Here is a 13191-nt window from a genome sequence, read left to right as displayed (position 1 = left end):
ACCAAAGTTATGTCCTAATATTTCATTTTTTGGCCAGACACATCACATAGTAATTTTTCTGCATTTGGTGCAAATACTTTTTACAGCTGTTGCCTGAACTGTTACACAATCCTGGCTCTTTCTACTTAATCGTTCTTTCTTTCTCTTTAGCTCATTTGTCTTTTTTCTCTAGCTTCATCAAGAAGGGTTAATTTAAGGGGCTCCTGAGTGGCTCAGTCAGTTAAGCGTCTGACTCTTGATTTCAGCACAAGTCGTGATCTTACGGTTTGTGGGATCAAGCCCTGCATTGGGCCCCGTGCTGACCGCACAGAGCTTGCTTGGGATTCTCTCTCTCGCTCTCTCTCTCTCTCTCTCTCTCTCTGCCCCTCCCCCGCTTGTGCTCCCACACACGCTCTCTCTGTCTCTTTCTCAAAATAAATAAACATTTAAAAAAAAGAAGGGTTAATTGCTTCCACACACGCTCTCTCTGTCTCTTTCTCAAAATAAATAAACATTTAAAAAAAAGAAGGGTTAATTTTAAGAATTGGTCTTCAATTTTCTTCTATTTATTTCCTTTCACATCAGCCATTTCGGAGACCTATTTCACTTTTAATAGATTCTATTATGACTTTTAATTCCAAGCCTCTGTCACCAGCTCAGAATTTGTTCCCAATTTGCAGGGCTTCACTTCCAAATTCTGCTTGGACCTTTCCAGAGTTACGTGTGTCACTTTTACTCAAACTCATCTTCTCCCGAAATTGGTGAGTTTTTCCATAAATATTCTCATCCTCCTAGACACCTAGGCTTGAAACCACCCAAATCAACTTTTCTTTCCTTTGCCCCACTGATTCTATAGCTGTTAAGTCCCCAGGATAGCTCTTTGGAATAGCTCCCTTTAGATCTTATTCTTAACAGTATCTTTGTTTGGTCACCTCAACTTCCAGATACATTATGAAGTTCCTGCATTATAGTCCTACTCAGCCTTTGTTTCGTTTGTAAGCATTTTTCCAAGCTCATCAACTTTAGGTGATGTGTCAATGCTGATGGTACAAGAATCCTATCACTACTGTGTTCCTTGGGAGCTATTTATTTATTTAGTATATAGAAATGTTCCTATTTTATATTAAAATGGAATCCCCCTCCCCAAACACTGTCCATTATTATAGGACATACAACTTTTTTTTTTTTTTTCAAACTGGGAACCTGAAATACAGGATGCTACAATGAAGTGCACAGAAATAACAATAATTGCAGCCACAAGAAAAGTTCTAAGTTAATGATTCTTAGTGTGTGTGCTGCTACCAGATGCACAAAGAAAAGGGGAGTTTTTACAATGAAATTCATCTCAAATGTGCATCGTGGCAATTAAATACAGTTTTGAATGAAAATAATACAATCAAGCCTTTATAGAGGTATTCCTCAGGGACCAATAGAATGCCATGTTAGTCCCACAAATTCCCAACTTTACACTTTCACAGCTAGGGATGGCTTTTTATTTTTATTATTATTATTTTTTTAATGCTTATTTGTTTTTGAGAGAGAGTGTGAGTGGGGGAGGAGCAGAGAGAGAGGGAGACACAAAATCTGAAGCAGGCTCCAGGCTCTAAGCTGTCAGCACAGAGCCTGACACGGGGCTCAAACTCACGAACCGCGAGGTCGTGACCCGAGCTGAAGTCCGACGGATGCCTACCGAGCCACCCAGGTGCCACTAGGAATGGCTTTTTAAAGCTAGACAGAAAGAAGTGGGAAGACGCTCTGGAACCCACGATATTAGACATCAAGAATTATCTAATAATTCGAAGCAGATGATGGGAGATAATTTTGTTGTATACAATTTAGATAGTTTCGTAGAGGCATGCAAAAAAACTTCTCTGATCCCGTATTCAGTGACTGGCCTGTGGTTAACATTAGGATAAGGCAAAACTGTGGATAAAGGATAAGAGTTCCACCATGTGGTTTGCTCTCTAGATGAAAGCAGAGACATAAATTCTAATTTAATATTAAGTCTTTCCAGTGCAGCCTGAAACTATATTTGGCTCGAAATGTCTTAGTTTTATTATTTTTTTTTTCTTTCCTTTCTTATTCTACAGGATTTCAGTTTCACTTTCATGATTTTTCCTTGTTAACCAGACATGTCACAGTTTCAAACATATTTTGTGTCTATGTGTGTGCATACGTATACACACATGCACACATATATATGTGTGATCTCAGAGTCTAATATTTTAGGACCTAAAAGAAAGTTCCAAATAAATATTTTTAATTCATGAAACTGTCATTGGGTTTCTAATGCTTATCGCTTTTCCAGATGTCCTTGTTGTTACAATGAACAATAAATAAACCTCTGAAATGATGCAGATTGCTTGATTTCTGCCAGTCTTTCCCCCCATTTTGGGATCACCAACTAATCCTTGGGCTGAAGAGAGGTTTCTTCATTAATGAGAATTAACTACCAGATAAAATACATCTACTTGGATTTCTTTCTTCTGTAAAATGTTCTGGGGAAGCACAACCCCAAACTGAAACCAGCCTGTAATTTTATCATCCCAAATCAGAAGTGGAAACAAGAAACAAAGACCCCAATACATACAAATTAGATCCTCCAAAGACATTCATTGGTATTCAACTGTTTCCAAACTTTACAAGATAATAGAAATTTTGTATTTTATTTTCAACATAAAAGAGCCACAGACCAATTTAAACTAGCAACTTTGTTATGGATAGGGTATCAAATTCTTTTATTTGTAAGGCAGAAGCTAAGGAGGAGAGATTCAGGACATGATTTCTACTCAGCAAAAACTTGAACCAGAGGACTTACTGTCTGCTCAGATACACCAACATGTTTAACGTAATGAAACACATAACTTCTTGGAGTAAACTCAGATTAAAGGAATAGAATGAAACTGTTTTATGTGCAGTTTATTTGACTTTCATGGCCAAATAGTGCAAAAAAAAAAAATCTCCTTCTTTATTTTGCAGTATATTTAAACAGAACAAACTATATTCTATTTAAGTGCTGTTGTGTTAACAACAACAACAAAAGGCATCATGCTGCTTCAAAAAAAAAAAAAAAAGATTTCAAGCATTGTAGCAACTGGTTGTAGAAAGTTCAAGAAGGTGAGGACAAGGCACATGTTAGTTTGAATCCAGGCTCCATTACTTCACTAGCTGTGTGACCTTCAGCTTTAACCTTACCTCATCCAGTGGGAAACGTTTCATATGTAAAACAAGAATCATCCTAGCACCTATATCAATAGGCTGTTCTGAAGTGGAGATAATATTAATCACCTAGTAAACATATATATGATAATGAAGAATTGAATGACAGTTAATAATTACATTTTTTTGCTGGTCAAAAGGGTAAACATTAGTGAAGAGTTAATACATGTAAAGGACTTGGAATAATGCCTGAGACATAAATGGTAAAGAGGAGCTGAAAGAACCTGAAGGAAAAACAAATTAATCCCATAGCTTACATTCCTCTAGGAAATGAGAAGAATCCCTATCTGTTATAGACTTTATAGACACTAAAAGGTCAACCCGAGAAGGTAAAAAGATAGTCGTGGGTTGTAGAGATATCATTACTACCTGTGACTTTTCAGGTGACATTGGATATGGAGCAAAATACTGAGAAGAACTAGATAAATCTCTCAGGAAGAGATTCCGCGTCTTTTCACCCCCTGCCCTTAGGTAAAGCAGCCATTTTAAGGGAGAGGTTCAGTTAAGTTCTTTGATGGCTTCTGATTCCTGCTTTCATCTCTGTAGCCATCAAGCTCGGGAGCCTGGTAGGTAGAGCAGAAAGCCAGGCCCCAGAGAGAGACAGACTGCAGACCTCATACAGGAGGGACTGGGAAGAATTAGAAACTTTATTCCTTGGTTGAAAATAATAGTGCATCCCTCACTCCAAAAGAAGAAACTTCAATATACGTTCTCAATAAACTGTAGTCTCAGAGAGTCAAAGAATTCTGGAAAGTTTTACAAGTTCTTCTCTGAGCAACTCTGAAGAAATTCATAGCTTTTGCATCATGTTCTAATAAGCAGTAAAGAACATTTCTTATTGTTTACTTCAAAATGTATGGTGTCCTAAGTTAAACATACTTTTTACAAAAATATTTATTTATTTATTTGGGGGGGGGGGGCAGAGAGAGAGGGAGACAGAGAACGCCAAGCAGGCTCTGTGCTGTCAGCTCAGAGCCTGACATGGAGCTCGATCCAATGAACCATGAGATCATGACCTCAGTCAGAAACCAAGAGATGGATGCTTAACCAACTGAGCCACCCCAGTGCCCCAAACATACTTTTAATTAATATTTTTATTTCCTTAGATTTAAGCATGGTAGAGTCAGCTTTCAGTGGTCTGCTTAGAAACAAACAAAAGTTTCTAAGTGCCTTGAAAAAAACATGCACTCTTATAATTGGAATTAACACGATTAAAAACAAATTCTGATGAGTGACTGACGATTGGAAGAAATTATTTTAAAAGCAGAGTAAGCCACACAATATATCCTTTCATATGTAAGAGACTGAGAGGGTGGATAAAGAGAACTCCCCATTAGTGAAGTAAACACTGAGTTAGTCTTGGTAATAGTTAACTGTGCAGGAAACACCTGTACTGTTGAAATGTACAGGCATTTTGGCTATGGCACATAGTAGGTGCTCAATATATATTTGATGAGTGTATGCATTAATATCTATTATAAACTTACCTATTCTGTATAACATATTACACTTTTATTATATCATCTACATTATAATTATTGGCCAATGAACTTGACTACAATAGAGATTTGTTAACAAAGGCCTATCACCTTATTAACGCTAATTAATCTTTCTCTTGAGGAATAAAAGGAACATAGAGAAAGACATCTATTGTAAAATGTTTGCTGACTTTTAAGATACCACCAGGGAGGTATTCTTCCTTTAGAAAAAAAGACTCCATCATGATGAAAATATTATCTCTTAAATGATATCACTAAGCCTGGAAGAGATAATAGTAGCAAACTGTGGCTATACCATAGGAAACACCTAGAATCTGGAAGAAGCAGAAAATATCCATTGAATTCTGGATATTTCAAAATATATCAATATATTTACTGAAGTAAGTTCTTACAACTATTCTTTAGCTAATTCTAACATAGTAAAAGTTTAGGCATATATTATATATTTAAAAAAAATTTAACGTTTATTTATTTTTGAGACAGAGAGAGACAGAGCATAAGCAAGGGAGGGTCAGAGAGAGAGGGAGACACAGAATCCCAAGCAGGCTCCAGGCTCTGAGCTGTCAGCACAGAGCCCAACCCGGGGCTCGAACTCACAGACTGCGAGATAATGACCTGAGCCGAAGTCGGATGCTTAACCGACTGAGCCACCCAGGCGCCTCTATATATTTTATACTCTATTATATATAGAATTCTCTCTCCTTCCTTACATTATACATGCCCTTGAAATGTGACATATGACTGAAGAATAGTCTATGGAGACAAACAGGGAATGACGATAGAAGTTACAGACAGGAGTAAAACTATGAGATCATAGGAATAATTGTACACTTCACATTTACCTAAGTATATAGACTCTATTCATATGAGTGTATGAATCCTTTTATTTCATTTCTGCCTACAACATTAGGTAGTTTGCATTCGTAGATGTGACCTGCGCTAATCCAAGTAAACATCAAATCATGCTGTTTAGATGCTAACTTCCAGAAGGGGCCACATTCACCTTTCATTTGACTTAAATGCAGTTTTTAAAGGTAAACATGCTATGAGTTTAAACTTCCACAAGATCTAGTTTCTGCTGCCACCTTCACTCTTCATTTTATAATCTGTCTCATTCTATTGATTGAGCATCAGCTTCTCTCTCAGACTGGAACTTCATCAAGCCACAGGTCTCTCTTGCATCTTGGAATCCTGAGTTCCCTACACAGACTAGGTTTTTATCCCATGTTTATAGAAGTGGTTTGCTCTCGAACTTTCCCCTCCAACTACATTTTTGTTAGTTTCCATTCATTTTGGGGTACTTCTGTAAGATCTACAATGATTTTTTTCTCTCCATCTTTCACCTGATGGATCTTTCTTTTTGTTTTTGTTTTTTTTTTTCAACGTTTATTTATTTTTGGGACAGAGAGAGACAGAGCATGAACGGGGGAGGGGCAGAGAGAGAGGGAGACACAGAATCTGAAACAGGCTCCAAGCCCCGAGCTGTCAGCACACAGCCTGATGTGGGGCTCAAACCCACAAACTGAGAGATCGTGACCTGAGCCAAAGTCAGACACTCAACCAACTGAGCCACTCAGGTGTCCCAGATCTTTGTTTCTTATAGATAAAGTATACTCTTCAGGGGTAACTGAATACCAAACAGTATCTTAAACAATAATACAAAAGGTGCATACAGCTTATTCATTACTTATTATTATAGATATGAAAAATTATTGGTATTGACATGAATACCAACATATTAATGTGTAAATATATATTTTTATCATAAACATCAAAATTTGAATAACTGACAGGAACAACTTCACTAAAGGCACTTTTAGAAGTTACTCAGTAAATGGTAATATCTGCTAAAGGGTTACTTTTTAAAAATTTGTTATTAAGGAGTGAAAAAAGTCACTTAGCAATGTGAGCTACTGAAAGATGGTCATTAAAATAGCTCACTATTCAACAGTGTTTTCAGAATCATGGAAAAATTCTCTCATGATGTGTGTGTGTGTGTGTGTGTGTGTGTGTGTGTGTGTGTGTGTGTGTTTGGTGTGTGGTTTTTTGTGTATTTCTTCAAAACAAATAGAAAATATAATATCTTCCATTTTCAATTGTATGTTATAATTTAACATAATCCAAACCTTAGAAACATATTCCTTGGGTTACCTATGAGACACCAAGTAATCACCTGGCAAATAGCATTAGCACAAAGGCTCAAGCCTCTTACCATCAAATCCATCTTCTTCTGACCCTAGTTCATCATCTGAGCAGATGTTGAGGACATTTACCAGCATTTCAGTCACTAAAAAGGAAAAGAATAAAAATTAAAAAGTCCAGATTTTCAGTTATAGCGTTAATTATTACTCTGGCATTATTAATGAGCAAGCTTAGCATTTCTTACCTATATTGTATATAGAATCTCCTGCAAAGCACTTTCTATGAAATCCTGATCATAAAACATAACCGGCTTGGTGATTCTACACAGACTATATGTTTATAAAAGTATTAGCTCATGCCTATGAAATGGTATGGTGACATTTAACTAGCTATGTCAACAGACAATGGACAAATCAGATATGTGGCTGTGAATATACTATCCATCTATGAAGGAGGAAGTGATTCCCTTTGAATTTTTATTTGTTTGTATGATGATGCTATTACATCTAGACCACATTGCAACCATCTGTTTTGCAGGGACTAAGTGAATGCTAGATCTCTCTCTCTCTCTCTCTCTCTTTTTTTTTTTTTTTAATTCTTTTAATCCCCCCAGAGAACCCAGCACAGTGATGGGCATGGGTTTTGTTTGATACGAATTGCCGACTGACAAACTAATATTTGAAGTAATTTTGAGGATACTAAGTTTAAATTTTATTTTCAAAACTTTATCAATAAAGCTTCGGTAAGTTTAAGAAGACACTTAATTGAGTAAACTTATTACAACCAGATTGTATTAAAGCGTTGTCACAGAGATTAGTACCATGTTACTTTTACACTAAGGTGCACGCTATTTACATTTAACAACTTCTGAAATTAGGTTGGATTCTGTCACAAAGGTGAAAAGAAAGTGGCCTACTATTTCTTCAAGAGCTCCTTTTAAAAATCAGTGTGATTCTAGAGTGGAAGATCTATGATAAAGAGTAAATATCGGGGCGCCTGGGTGGCGCAGTCGGTTAAGCGTCCGACTTCAGCCAGGTCGCGATCTCGCGGTCCATGAGTTCGAGCCCCGCGTCGGGCTCTGGGCTGATGGCTCAGAGCCTGGAGCCTGTTTCTGATTCTGTGTCTCCCTCTCTCTCTGCCCCTCGCCCGTTCATGCTCTGTCTCTCTCTGTCCCAAAAATAAATAAACGTTGAAAAAAAAAATTTAAAAAAAAAAAAAAAAGAGTAAATATCAATGTAGCCAATATTAATCCACAGCTTCCATTTAACTATCAAAAGTGAATTATGTATACAAATATACTAATAGGTTCTTTTGTAATGGATGTTCAAAATCTGAACATTTACTGGAAACAACCCAAGTGAAGGGTGTTCAAAGGGTTCCCAGTAGTTGTCAGGATTCACACTGCTTCTGCTTCCAGAGAAGCCAACAGAGGACAGTAACACATGCTGTGTTCTGATCAGTGTAGGGAGGTGGTGACATGGTGTAGTGCTGGGAACACTTATCAGACTATTAAAATTTACTCTTGACTTATTTTGGTATCTGAAAGAAAGACTTCTTCACTGACAAATCATAACTTCACGATTTAATCATTTTAAGGAATTTAAGGGAAAAAACCCTCCATACATATTATAGGAAAATAAATACTACATTCATATATCATACACATTTATTAATACAAATAAATACATATTTCAGAAAAAATGTGTAGCTTTTCTCTAAAACCCCTATAAGGGTTCTGAAACATGTGCAAACTCTTACCTTTATTCTGATGCCTTATTTACCTTCTCTGGTGATGTGTCATATCATGCCTGAGTTATGACCCGGTTTGCCCCTGTTAGCCCTCCTGAACTAAATGCTTAAGCCCAGTGAGTGCAGGACTTTCCTTGAAATTTTTGATGAGGTTTAGGTCAAAATATAAAACAAAACAAAGAGGGAAGGAAGGAAGGAAGGAAGGAAGGAAGGAAGGAAGGAAGGAAGGAAGGATAGGAAAGGAAGGCAAACCAATTCTTTTGGAAAACTGGACAAGTTAATAGTCAATAACTATATAAATGTAAATCTGTCTCATCTTGTAACACATTAATGGTCGCCAATTTGTAAAGAAGTATTTTTGTTGTTGTCGTATGTATTGGCTTTTAAATTATTATGGCCATTAATCACTGTCACACAGTGATTATTATCAACATCAGAATGTGAGAAAAGCATGGCTATCTTAACCTTTTAATTTGACAGGTAGTTTATAAAATAAAATAGCGCTCGAATTAAGATAGGAGGATAAGGGGGAAAAGTAGCCATGATAGCTTGAAGCAAGTTAAAACTATATATCTGCCATTTTTCAAAGAGTTGTAGTATTCCAGTGAGATCACAAAAATTCTCCTAATGTTTCTCATTACTCTTGTTTACCCTTATTTCACTCATTATATTTTGTTAGCAGGATACACAGTGACACACTTTCAAATCTTTTCCCTCATGTTGCCACTTGTGACTTTTATTGGTCAGGCCAAAGTGTTTCTCTGTTTTATGGTAAAACAGTCCACATCCCTTCCCCTTCCTTCCCATATCATTGCAGGATTCCACAACACACCTTTTTCTCCAACAAAGGGCAGGGACCAAGTGAAAACATCCATGAAATTTGGAAGCCAGTATGGGTGAGGAGAACAGTTGAATTGCCTGATGTTCATGACATTGTTCTCATACTTCAATACTGCAGCTGAAAACAACAAGAACAAAGACATTAGGTTTACGTGTACATATTTCTGCTTCTCCACATGGCCTCAGCTGATCAAGAAAATTAAACTGTGTGACTTTAGGTCCAAAATATCAACGCCAGTAGCTTAATCAGTCATGAATGTATACACTACTCGGGAATCAAACTATACTCAATGTAATATGAAACTGCACAATATATGAATGCTAAATATGAAATGGCATTACAGTTTGGCAAATATTTATATAAAACAGCTAATCAAATGTCTATCAGGAATTGGTCAAGCTCCTCTTACAGCCAAGAATATTCTAGTCTTATTTAACAGTTGATGACCCTAATAAAAGTGGTATAGCTAAATCATTTTCACAATTTAATAATCTCCTCAAATATTTGAACAGAATTTACTTCTATGTTTTCAAAGAAAGCATGCATTTTCCATTAGAACTCACAATGGTTGTACACAGTAGTTGAAATTAGACTGCATTCTTGACTTAATAAAATAAAATGTTTGGATTGGATCTTACATAAAATAATATATTGGATCTGACTTCACTCCTGACTTCTGGAAAGGAATCACCATCCATGACTTAGGAAATGAATCTACCCTTTTCACTCTGCTTTGTATAGTGTCTGTAGGTTAGATACACAGTCACAGAGAAAGCTATGGTTGCAGAGATCCTAAGATCATTGCTGGTCTCACTACTAACCAGACTCAGAAATTCAAATTCATTCCAAAGCAATCCCAATACAAGGTTAACAGGTCTCTGTGAGTCCCTTCCTTCCTTCCTTCCTTCCTTCCTTCCTTCCTTCCTTCCTTCCTTCCTTCTTTCTTTCTTTCTTTCTTTCTTTCTTTCTTTCTTTCTTTCTTTCTTTCTTTCTTTCATTTCAATTTTGGGGCTTCTGGGTGGTTCAGTTGGTTAAGCATCTGACTCTTGATTTCAGCTCAGGTCATGATCTCACAGTTCATGGAATGAAGCCCCACATTGGGCTCTGCACTGACAGTAGAAACCCGGCTTGGGATTCTCTCTCCCTCTCTCTCTGGCCCTCCCCCACTCATGCTCTTTCTCTCAAAATACATAAATAAACTTAAAAAAGAAGATTTCATTTTGAAGTAATCTCTACACCCAACATGGGGCTCGAAATTATAACCCCATGATCAGGAGTTGCATGCTCTACCAACTGAGCCAGCCAAGCACCCCTCTGTGAGTACTTTCAATTTAGGAAGAGCTACTTGTTTTAACGGCATCATCTATTCTATGGATAGACGAACAATTTTAAGTTGTGGGAAATTCTCAAGTTGAGTTTAAAACTTCTTTACCACTCAGTGATCCTAATTCTGCCTTCTGGATAGATACAGAACAAGTATACTTCTGATTCTAAATGACAATCTTTTAAATACGAATCACAATACTCTTGCATCACACCTTCCTAAACTTTGGTAAGATTTTGCTTTTATTATCGTCTCATGGCATAATTAGCATCACATTAGTGGAAATTATTGAACAGATCCTAGATGATGTCAAACGGGTTTTTTCTTTTTTGTTTAGGCTTTTAAAACATAGAGAAAGCAATCATTTCAATACTTTATGTTGTAGCCTGTGATTACAGGTAAGAGATCAAAGATAGCCCTTCGAAATCTAGTTTTTGAAAAGCTACCAAACGTTTACTGCTTTTGAGCCTTAATGTCTGCATTAATATCTTAACTTCTTACTTACCAATATCTTTAACATAGCATTGCTTTCCTAACCGTGTTTGCTCTTTCACCTGGAATATTTTCTTAGAAACCTCTAAATACCCCAGGTTTTCTATCCTATGGTGTCGAACCCAGACTGTATCCCTTCAGGGAAATCTTTTCTGATTTCTTCTAGCGGATCTAATCTCAACCTTCCTCTGCATTCCAAAAGCTCTTGACTTAAACCTCTATACTGCATTTATTATTTGATATTGACCATAGCCATTGTATATATATATATATATATATATATATATATATATATATATATGTGCATGCCAAACTTCTATATCTTTAGGGACAAGTATCATACAATGGGCTTTATATTTCTTTGTGCTTCACATACTACCTTCTCAGTATAAATGCTCAGAAGCTAAGGATTCATCTTCCTATTTCTCCAGATTTCCTATTTCTCTCTTTTTTTTTTTAAGGAAATTCTTCCTAATCCCTTTGGCTCTTCTTCATATGAGAGGGCTTTTAGTCCCTTTCCTTCTTCCTGCTCATCCCTATTCTGGATACATGCCACATTGGCAATGTCCCTGTAAAAGTGTGGCCCAGAATGAAGATAAGTTTTTTGGTGGGTTTAACCAACGCAGAATATGAGGAAGATATATAGTTTTTTGTAATGTGGATACTATATATATCATATTGCAGCCTAATAATATGTTGGTGTTGTCAGCAGCTTGCAGTTAACTAAAATCATACTTGAGAACAGTACGGTCTTTGCTTCAAAACATATTTCTGGCTCACCAGCACAGTTCCAGGGAACAGAATCACTACACTTTGGGGACAAGAAATGCAGATAGTGCAGTCATTGACATGGAAGGAATTAATATCTTCTTCCCACAGACTGCTGAATCCTGCATATATGTCTGTAACCCCATTCTTCTTTAAATTATCCTATCATTTATGCCATAAGACACTTGACCTAAGGATACATTCATATAGTATTAAAGCCATGCAAAATGAAAAAAAAAAAATCATGGCAAATTACCATACAAATATCTCTGATCTGCCAGATGGAAAAGGTGAAGTATTTCCCACCTTTGCTAAGTACTACCTGAATACTGGCTCCATTTAAAAGGTCTTTACTATTTTTGGATACAGCATATTCATAGCAGGAGTATGTTCTCATGTCTTCAAAAGATCCTTAAGGTTCTAATCTTTTTGAAGAGCAATGTCTCCTGTGAGCTTCCCCCGCTTTTTATCTGGCATTAGATTGGTGCAGCAGGAGGAAGGAAAATAGATGTGAAAACTAACCTTGGGCAAATAACCTCTCCAAATGCCCTGGCAGAAAGGGAGAGATTCTATAGAATATGTCATTTAGTCCTTACTACAAATCTGAGAGGCAGGTGTGACTGCCGTTACGTTATAATCCAAGGAACGGAAGTTGAGAAATGAAATGGCCTGCTCAACATCAGTCAATGAGCAACTGAAAGATAGGACTCATATTTAAACTCAGGTTTTACTGACATCAAACCCATCCCCTCTCCACCAGTCCCTGTGTCTCTTATAAATTATAAATGGATGAATTCTAGTCTTAGCTGTTATACTAACTTAACCTTGAATATAGTATTCATAATTAAAGATGTTTTAGCTTTTGCCAAAATCATATTGAGAAAAATGAAATACGATGAAAATTTACAAGTGAGGGTATGGCTTGCTCAATAGATAACACAGAGGTTCTGTTTTGGAGCTGGTGAGACAAAGCATTTCTTCATTCGACGCTGACTCAATATAATTTATCTGAGTGCCTACTGATAAAGCAGGAATTTTTCCAGATTTTATTTTTGTTTATTGACAGCAGAAATAATAAATTGTCACAGTAGCTACATTTACTAAGCATCTGCTATATATCAGGCATTATATTTGGTCCTTCACAAAACGTAATCACAAATCTTCACAATAGCCCTCAA

General features: G+C 36.6%; 1 protein-coding gene across 6 annotated transcripts in view; it reads right to left on the bottom strand.

The window, feature by feature from the left end:
* The window catches only part of PPP3CA (protein phosphatase 3 catalytic subunit alpha), a 329754-nt gene that overhangs the window by 27741 nt on the left and 288822 nt on the right, over window positions 1-13191 (bottom strand). For all 6 annotated transcript variants that reach the window (XM_086704508.1, XM_086704507.1, XM_086704504.1 and 3 more), the window contains 2 exons: window positions 9421-9546; window positions 6910-6984 (listed from right to left, as the gene is read on the bottom strand). In XM_086704508.1, coding sequence (XP_086560634.1) covers window positions 6910-6984; window positions 9421-9546 — 201 coding nt within the window. The remainder of the gene's footprint in view (window positions 1-6909; window positions 6985-9420; window positions 9547-13191) is intronic.

The sequence above is a fragment of the Puma concolor genome, chromosome B1 (genome assembly GCF_028749965.1).
Source record: "Puma concolor isolate L17-30 chromosome B1, mPumCon1.1.hap2, whole genome shotgun sequence".
NCBI lineage: Eukaryota > Metazoa > Chordata > Mammalia > Carnivora > Felidae > Puma > Puma concolor.
Note: the sequence above shows the minus strand (reverse complement) of the source record. Positions and strands in the feature narration are given on the sequence as shown.